Genomic DNA, 9,617 nt, shown 5'->3' with positions numbered 1-9,617 from the left:
TTGGAGTTTTCCTACCAGTGGAAAGGACTAGGAGTAGGGGAGTTTCTGCTGCTATTTTGGAGGATGCTGGAGAAGTGGGATGAAGATTCCCCATCAGTGAAGCTGTCGCAAATGGACAAGTCTTGGGAAAAAAGAGAACTATTCTGGTTGGAAATGTCTGCAGTCGGTCGAGGGTTTGGACTAACAGAGAACAACTGAGTTCTTGACGTGGAAGCCGGTCTTCTTGAGACACTGCTGGATTCCTTGGCTTTCAAAGGCTTGGAGGAGGGAGTTTTGACAGGTGTTTGCACGGCAGTCTGTCGGCCACTCAGGAGATGTCCTGTCTTGTCACGCAGGTAGTTCAAAAAGAAAACCACAAACTCGTCTTGGCTGCAGCAGGTCAGCAGGTCACAGGAAGCAGCAACATCCTTCAACAGAATTATCAGAAAAGTCCAGCTGGTATATTAAAGTAATACGACTTACGAGTATTGAAATCAACTATGACTCAACTTTTCAAATACTGTTTTTAGTGATTGTACATAAAAACACATTGGCTTTCAGATTACATACTGGGTGTTTGATAAAGTAGCTTTTCTATAATTGATTCAAGGTGTCCTCCTAGTATTATGAAAATCTTGTGATTAAATATTTACTCGAACCAATTTATGAAGATATGTTATTGTTATAATTTTTATGATTATCATAATGTATACATCTGATCAAGATCTCTCTTGACCCGTGCAAATTTCCAAACACCCGGTGTTTCAATACCAACGTCGATCTTGGTGGCGTCAACCGACTCAAAAATTTATGCACACAGGTCTTGGACTGTCCAGCTGTCTCCCTTCATGAACTCGCCCCCCTCCCCAAGAAGTCCAAAAAGTAGCTTACCAGTAGTGTGTAGTTACCGCTAGCCTTACAAAATACGAATCACTATCGGGTACGTTCATCTGCCTTACCGGCCTCCCGTCGCCGTCTTGACTAAGCCACTGCAGAACGATTTCCAAACTCAAATCTCCTCCAGGATCCAGCAAAGTTTTCAAGATGGCCGCCATTTTCCACATCGATCTGGAAACGAGGCTAAATCGATTGTGCCTGCACAGTAATATAGCTGACCAATCACAGAAAAGCATTTTATTCTATTAGCCAATCAACTACAAGTAATGAAAGTCGGGGTCTAAATTGCACCAATGGGAAGGTAGCCGGGTTTGACCAACTGGTAAGAGTCATCAGGAAGGGGGCAAGTCTGCGAAGGGGTCACTGTTCGTGCCAGGTCTGTTATTGTTGACGACAGTAGAGCCTCAACTTCAGGACAAAGGTACGATGTGTTTGAAGGATAGATCTGAGCGTACTTGTGAACGTATGAACAATCTTATATCGGATTCGTTTCCCCCCGCAAATCGTTGAATTGTTACCCTATCTGGTACGAAACTCGTTATAACGTCACAGACTGCAGTTCCGCCCACTTGTGCTCTCCAACGTACGGCAGAATCTCGTGATCATCTCCCTCTGAGTCTGAGCTCATCAGCGCACCTTCATGTTCAGATCTGCCCCCTTTCTCTACCTGGCATGGTGGTTTTCCATGAGTAGCAGCAGATGCAGTTTTTTTTACGACGATCTGGGAGATAGAAAGACATTCTCATGTCATAATTTGTGTGTGTGTATTTGTACAGTTACTACAGTATGTAACTTGTCTGGGTTTAATGGGGAATTTTTGACAGTGTTGCCTTTTCCCTCTGAACAAGTTTGAGTTCGATCGCTTCTTTATGTCCTACTTTGTCTGTACATAACAATCTCAGCACAAAATGAACCAATATAATTTGTAGTTCAGGGAGTAACGTAGGTGTCATGGGTAAGTGCCAGAACTCTCATTTGTATCATGGACGAGTGCCAAAGACTGTCAACATTTTTTTCCAGACGTTCAGACCAAACAAGGCATGCTTCACTTTGGACCCAGCTGTGAACAGCTGTTGACAGTTGGTTGATGCACACAACTGGACTGTATGTTGCCACCAGCACTGGACGCGGCCACCAACCTAGGATGAAGGAAGCGAATGAGTTCAAGTCTTGGCTGTCCCAGCTGTCTCGAGATTTCTCGGACTTGGATGACAAGCAACGCAACGAGACTCTGGACCTCTTGATCGCCACCAGTGGTGCCAGTCAGCTGTCTCATCTGTCTACTAAACTAGAGACGTTGCTGAAAAGAGATTTCTTGCGACTGTTGCCCCTGGAACTAAGTTTCTACCTGTGTACATTTTTGGATCCTAAGACATTACTGAGGCAAGTTAATGAAGATAGATTGCTGCCATGCAATAAACCGGTAGATTCATTTGGGTCAAGCAAGTAGCAATGCACTCTGTGTCATTGCTACTTGCCAAACTGTCTGAAATGCATCGTGCTAAAGTAAACCTTTTTTTTGCTTTAACCATCTGTTGTGCAGTCAGGTGATGAACAAAGTTAAACCATTATTAATTCATGAGTCTTTCCAATTTGTTTTGTCATAATTACTACTTTTCCTATTGTAGACAGGCATAGAACCTATCCTGTATTTACATGTATCACAAAGGTTTCAGTGACAGAAACTGCTGCTGAATGGCTTTGTGAATGTTTAGGGCAAGCTGCTATGTGAGGATTTACAATGTATGCTTACCTTTCTCACAGGTGCTGCGTGGTAAGCAAGCAGTGGAACAAGGTGGTGAGTGGGTGCTCCCAGGCCTGGCATGCCGCATGCTGGCAGATTGGACTGAGGATGGATTGTGATGAGAAGTCTCAGGATGGACCACTGCTCAAACATTCCTACCTGCGGGCCATCTCCAGGCACAGGGACCTGGAGGACGGGACAGCCTTTGAGAGCACGACGCTGTATGGTCACAGTGCCAGGGTGTACGCCTTGTATTATAGTGAGGGGAAGCTTGCCACAGGATCTGACGACTTGTCTGTGCGACTGTGGGATGTGCAGACAGGGAAGTGTTTGCACGTCATTGAAACTCACACCTGCGCTGACCTGAAGTTTGACAAAGACAAGGTGGTGACAGCCTCGTTTGACAACACTTTGGCATGCTGGGATTGGGCTACAGGTCAAAGGACGCAGGTATTTGTTGGCCATGTTGGTGCAGTATTCAGCGTGGACTACAGCGATGAACTACAGCTTTTAGCAAGTGGATCAGCAGACGGCACAGTCAACCTTTGGGCTCTGAACACTGGGGAATGTTACAATGTCTTTCGGGGGCACACTGAGTGGGTGACAAGAGTTATATTGAGGAAGTGTCAAGTAGATTCTGTCCTCCATAGAGCGGGAGAGTATGTACTGATCAGCATGGACAGAAATGAAATTAAGATATGGCCAATCAGCACACAGGTCAACTGCAAACCCCTCAGAACACTGGCCGTATCAGAGGACAAGAGCATCAGCTTGTTGCCAAGGTTACAGTTTGATGGGCGGGCCATTGTTTGTGCGTCCGACATCGGTATCCACCTGTGGGACTTTGCGACGTTTGAGCTGCGCATCATTCCAACTAAGCAGTGCTCCCCGGCTCTGTTAGGGTTCGGCATGGTGTTCTCACTGATCTACCACTGGCAGCACCTGTATGTCATGGACGTCAGGACTCAGAGGTACATCTGTAAATACCCGCTTCCTGTCATCAGGAAGTCCAAGAGAGGCTCCAGTATCATTGCAGGGGACTGTGACTGGCTGGACGGGTTTGAACTGGAGGAGAAGCTAGGACTGGTGTTCGCCACCAGCATGCCGGACCACAGCATATACTTGATAAGGTGGAGAAAAAACGACACTTAGAGAGACACTGTCAATGTATTGAAGAGTGTTTAGCACCCAAGCTTCATTAATCAGGATAAATGCGATTGACAGCACAAATGGACAAGAACAATCATAGCAGTAAAATGGGAGATTTACTACTAGTATACTAGTACTTGAGCTACATGCCCTGCATACAGTAGGGCATATTGCATCAGCATGTGATTCACATACCATGTATGTTACTCTAACAAGCAAGTATTTAATGGCAGAAACAAGTATGCTTGCATAATTTGTATACATACTGTCGTATGAAACTTGAAAGCATTTCTTGCCACTTAAACCTACCTGTATATCTCAAGTCAGATATTTTAAATGTAGATTATAGTAAAGCAAGCAAATTTTAAATTATGTCATGGATCAACTCTCAAATAATTCCTTTATTCTGTTTTAACCTGTCAAATAATGCTACAGCTTAGATTAACTGGAGCAGGCAAAGAAAGAGGGAGAGAAGCGATTGTTGAGTTCTAAAGTAAGTCATTAAGTTAGACAAAGGACAAGCACAAGATCAAGCTGGCATAGCTATTTTTATACGAGTACATGTACAGTCAATGTATGAAACCTACATGTATCCAGTGACTTGGCTGCTAAAATAACCCAAGAATGAATCTAAGTAAAATGAAAGCATTGGTATTGCATACTGTCATGTCATGTAACTACTTGACATCTCAGCAAAATCTCATATACAGAGATGGGTTTACTTGGAAACAATGCAGTATCATCCCATCTCATCATATGAAAACTCCATCATTGATACATCAATCATGTTTCTACATAACTGAAAATTTTGCATATTCTTCAGTACTAGTAGTGATCGGTAGACAATGATGTACGCAAAATTTTAGCTATAAGATAGGTGCTCTGAGTGAGCAGTTTAGGAAAACATGTCAACAAAGATTGTACACAGCTGAAAACAAACATATGTACATGTAGTATTACAACTATTAGTTGTAGCAAAGACAGCAAGAATGAGATACAGATTACATACCTAACTTCTGTGCAATAATAAACAAGTTCTCATAATTCCTTCAATTCTGCATGAAATGCAGACAAATCAGTCTTTTTCATCAATGTTAGTCTTAACTACCAAGACATGTCTAACGGTGCACACACCAATTCTTCCGCGACAGGGGTCCACTGTAGTCCCCGGAAAAAAAAGTGACGAAGGGGTTCCGATGGTTCATGTTTGAGTTTACATTTCTCATAATCTGCTGCAAAATGGGATTAACTACTAACATGGCTGGAAAGTGTAAGAAGTGGCGTGTTTTGGGTGAAAATGGATTTCGGGCCCGAGGCTTACTTCCGGGTGTCCTTCCGCCCTGAGCGCGGTGCTTCGGTCTGACCTAGATATGCCTTGTATGCGTTCTGGGGGTGCTGTAGCTATGCCTCGCGCGACGGGCTATTGTGATAATCTCAGTGTTAGGATTTTCTTTATACTTTCCTTAATAATACATAAGGGTTTTCTCTTTCCGACCATATAAGTCATATCGGTGGCTAAAATCTGGGTGATGGGTTTAATTCCACGTGAAAATGGCCAATTTTTGGCATCATTTTTCATCGAAAAATGATTTTTCCCCCTAAAATTTACTAAAATGTGAGAGGTGAAAGAAATTGAAATTCTATTGTTCTCGTAGCTAGAGGGATATCCTTCATTTGCAAACAGAGTGTTTTGGCTTAAGAGGTATTTCCTGAAAGAGACGGTCGCTAGAGTTGAGGGTATGCAGAATCGAATTGAGACCCAAAATAAAACTGGGGTGTGCCCCCCTAATCTAAGTCTGATCACTATCATCTTCACTAGACTCCTCACCCTCATCATCACTTTCTGCACCTGTATCTTTATCCTTTCCTGCACCATTACTTCCTCCACTTTCACTTCCTCCACCATCACTGTCTCCATCATCATCACCTTCATTGTCACTTTCTCCCTCATCAGTGTCACCTTTTTGTTCTGCATTCTGATCACTGCCTGATCCCTTTTCCTCTTCTGGTGCGACCTCAGTTGTACCCTCTCCACCACCCTCTCCCTTGTCATCTACTGGTCCCTCCTCTCCCTCACTCTCCTCAGACTGGGACCCCTGCGGTATCTGAAATAATATCCTTTGATATAAAATTACCATAATCTCCACCTCAACTTTAGATTGATCAAATTCATATTAGAACCAATACGTGAAAGTTTTTTTTTACCATTCCAATTTTCTCTTCCTCATCAGACGACAATGGCTGCTCCTCCACTTCCTTGGCCTGGATTCTGCAGATTGGTGGGAACAAACACAGTTTTGCAATTTTTACACTAATCACAACAAAAAGAATGAGAACATTTATGCTTGTTATAAAACAAAGCCCTCTTCTCATTACAATCATTGATGTCAGTTCAGCAGTCACAAGCAGTGCCTTCAAGTTCATTTTTGTACAGGATTAGAGACTGAGGCATGATAACATGGCATGGTTGGCACATGTACATTTACTTCTGTTCCTTGGCCCACAGCATATCTGCAATCTGGATGTATACTTTATCAAAACTGGTAACTACAAACCTTTTCAAGATCAAGCACACAATGCCAACAAGCACTATGAAACCCACTACTCCACCAATGGCCCCGAAGAAGACAGCTGGGTTGTTAGATTTGATATCAAGAGCCTTGCCAAGGGCTTTGTCCATCATGTTGGCCTTGACAACTGTAGAGGGAGAAGTAAGAAACCCATTCATTACAAGGAAGGGGCATTTGATGTAGTTTGTTTATAAACAAATTTAATATCTGCAACTGGATAAAATACTTCCAGATGTTTTGAGTGACATCCATAACTTCTTCAGTGTCAAAGAATAAACTGTCAGAACAAGTCTAATGCTGCTATATGAGAAACAGTTATACAGTAGATTAGGATGAAGATGTCAAATATGGTGAGGGTGGAAGAATGGTGAACTCGGGAGTCAGGAAAATAAAGTAATTCAAAGCATGTAAAAACAGACCATCAACATTTGGTATCGTATTGAAGAAGGGACATTCAAGGTTTCTGTTTGTGACACATCTTGTTACCCTTTAGTTGCACCCTGTTGGTTGTGTAGTGTCTCTTCGTCTCTGGATCTTTCACAGTACAGGTGTATAAGCCAGAGTCCTCCACAATAGGTTTGGTCATTACAAGACTGGGGCTCTGTGGGTACCAAGATTTGATGTGTTTTAGTCAAGCTCAACGTACCAGTGTAGAGGAAACTTCATCACATGTGACACCGTTTTTCAACTCTTTCTGATTGCAATGTACATGTGTTGACTGTTTTCCAGAAGTTGTATTTCCTACCCGAGATGTACACCTAGTTTTATCTTACCTTACCTTAGCACCTTAGTTCCTCCTGTGCCTATTGTTATCTTACAATGACCAAATATGTATCAAATGTGTGCAAATATTGTAGCTAATGTTTGATACTGATACAATGATTTTTAGATCTACTTACCTGGTAGTCTAAATTGCTGTAACATGAAAGGAACAGGTGTGCTGCATGTTTCTACACTTACTTTCAGGTCGTCCATTTTCTTGATGACCTTGTTATCCCTTTTCCATACAGCAGTGGCCCCCTTGATAAGGATGGCTAACACCCCGGGTTTGCAGGGCAGCTTGGTGTGGGCTTCAGACTTCACAATCTGTGGAGGTTTAGCCTTGTCTGGGATAACTGTTGGGAGATGGGGTGGGCAGATGTGGGGGGAAGGGAGGAGAGGGTGAAAGGCAATACAACTATTGGGTGATAGCTGTGGGGGTATAGGATAAGGAAAAACAAAAACGAGCAACTTGTCAGTATTTAAGTATGAAAAGATGTGCATGTATAGATATTCATTATTTAAAGTAAAACTGCCAAGACAACACCATGTCATCTACTGCTTGCTGCCAGACAAGTTATGGATAGTCCCGAATTTGTGTCCTGAAGGATTTCATCTTTAATCTAAGATATAAATCCTTACCTGTTACTGCGTATATTATTGGCCTGTCTTTCAAGTCACCCCTTCTGCACACATAAATGCCTGTGTCTTCAACCTCAGTGGACCTGATAGCTACAGCAAGGCAAATGACAATGTCTGAACACACAAGGTTTCTGATGCAAATGGAATTCCAGACATGATGACTGAAAGTGTAAGAAGATTACTCTGACCAAATCTGTTTTATAAGTTTCTTCGTCTTCCCTTGTCATTGAGGTGAGGCCTGTTGCTTTTCAAGTAGCTACTAGTGCAATGCAGCTGCTTTTTTAGCCAAGCACACTGGGTCACACCTACTCTTCTCGATAAGTTTTACATCATGATAGTATGTAATATTGGTTAACTTAGGCCACACCAATTTAATTTCTTGGTTAACGGATTTTTCAAGAAAAATAATGGAGCGGGCGGGCGAAAAAATAATAAAAATAAAAACAGGCCTAGGCATCCTATTATGGCCCAAAATGGTACGATATGAGCCATGAAGTCAACATACCAGGCCGGTTCAAAATTTAAGCAATGAATTTTGCACTTTTAATGATACCACTGCATTGAAAGATGGAATAACTTTAACAAGTAGGATAAAAAGGACTGTATTCAACTGTTCAGGGCAAAATATGAGCATTTTGCTGTTGATTCTGAATTTTTATTTTTATTTGCAAATTAGAAAAAAATGAAGCGGCGAATCCGTTAACCAAGAAATTAAATTGGTGTGGCCTTAGCACTGTCACAGTCATGGAATTCAAATTGCTTTTATGCTATACAAATGTCATGTATGTGTGTGGATTGTGCAAAATGAACCACTGAGTAATCAAAGGACATTTCCGGACCATTCCTGTCCCCAGATGCTGCAGGATGGAGGTACAGGGTTCACAGATCTGCTGATCGTCATGGCAACTCTGGCAGGTCCATACAGATGTTACTACAATGTACTAGCTTGATTTGGGTAAAAATTGTCAGAAATGCATATTATTGGCTTTGCTCCACTGCATGACAACCCAATGCCCTGCGATTTGGCATTGAGATAGCTTTGCACTTTTTGCTTTTAATTTTGATTTAGGCTAGCAACTTCTATTATTTACCTTATTGCGGGTAAAATATAGTACAAAACATATCTTATTACACATGTACATAGCTTCTGTGCCACTATATCATGGCTCGATGACACCCTGAAATCAAGTTTCAGCCCTTGGTTACAAAGTCTCTCCTATCCCACTTTGAAGTTCTGCAAGACTCCCGGACTGGATGTCCTCGGGATTTTGGGGCCGTGTAACGGTTGGAGCAGCTGCTGCACCATCCACTTCCCCAACCTCATCTTTCTTGCTTTTTCAACAATAACTCGAAATTGTCCCACAAAATGTATCATTATGGTGATAAGTGGTAGATTCACTCCCCTAAATGCTATTATCAGCTTATTTTGGGTAAAAATGTCAGAAATGCATATATTTTTGCTTTTGTTCCACTTTATGACAGCCCAATACCCTGCAACTTGGCATGGGGATACATATAGCTTTGCATAAATATTATGCTAATATTTTGCTTCCAAGTCTTGCAAAATAAAGCTTATTTTGGGTTAAAATAGTAAAAAATCTATATTATTGGCTTCTGTGCCTCTATATTACAATGTACAGTCGAATGACCTGAAATTTGGAAAGAGGATAGTGACCTTGGTGAAAGGTCGAAGAATTGGGTTTTCAGATGTTCAGGGTTGGGTTTTTAGATGCCTGCCTTATTTAGGTTATTTGGGGTAAAAATAGCCAAAAATGTATGTAACTCAGAGACCTATGTGCCACAATATTATGGCCCAATGACCTGCAAATTGGAGATTCAATGTACTTTCAAGTTGATACCAATGTGCTTGTTCATTT

The 9,617-nt window shown here is 41.9% G+C and overlaps 2 protein-coding genes across 3 annotated transcripts in view; one reads left to right on the top strand and one right to left on the bottom strand.

Moving 5' to 3' along the window:
- Positions 1-3,820, top strand: part of LOC109483730 (F-box/WD repeat-containing protein 2-like) — a 3,947-nt gene extending 127 nt beyond the window's left edge. The window contains exons 1-3 of one of the 2 annotated variants that reach the window (XM_019786800.1): positions 1,201-1,297; positions 1,897-2,259; positions 2,641-3,820. In XM_019786800.1, coding sequence (XP_019642359.1) covers positions 1,964-2,259; positions 2,641-3,772 — 1,428 coding nt within the window. In that variant the 5' untranslated portion in view covers positions 1,201-1,297; positions 1,897-1,963 and the 3' untranslated portion in view covers positions 3,773-3,820. Of the gene's footprint in view, positions 1-1,200; positions 1,298-1,896; positions 2,260-2,640 lie in introns of those variants that run through there. The other variant, XM_019786801.1, reaches the window with a different exon arrangement.
- Positions 3,821-4,730: 910 nt separating this feature from the next.
- Positions 4,731-9,617, bottom strand: part of LOC109483660 — an 8,638-nt gene continuing 3,751 nt past the window's right edge. Inside the window, exons 10-14 of the mRNA XM_019786695.1 lie at positions 6,826-6,940; positions 6,325-6,466; positions 5,975-6,038; positions 5,555-5,874; positions 4,731-4,887 (exon numbers count right to left, since the gene is read on the bottom strand). Coding sequence (XP_019642254.1) covers positions 5,560-5,874; positions 5,975-6,038; positions 6,325-6,466; positions 6,826-6,940 — 636 coding nt within the window. The 3' untranslated portion in view covers positions 4,731-4,887; positions 5,555-5,559. The remainder of the gene's footprint in view (positions 4,888-5,554; positions 5,875-5,974; positions 6,039-6,324; positions 6,467-6,825; positions 6,941-9,617) is intronic.

This window comes from Branchiostoma belcheri, unplaced genomic scaffold (genome assembly GCF_001625305.1).
Source record: "Branchiostoma belcheri isolate BF01 breed outbred unplaced genomic scaffold, Haploidv18h27 scaffold66, whole genome shotgun sequence".
Taxonomy (NCBI): Eukaryota; Metazoa; Chordata; class Leptocardii; order Amphioxiformes; family Branchiostomatidae; genus Branchiostoma; species Branchiostoma belcheri.
Note: the sequence above shows the minus strand (reverse complement) of the source record. Positions and strands in the feature narration are given on the sequence as shown.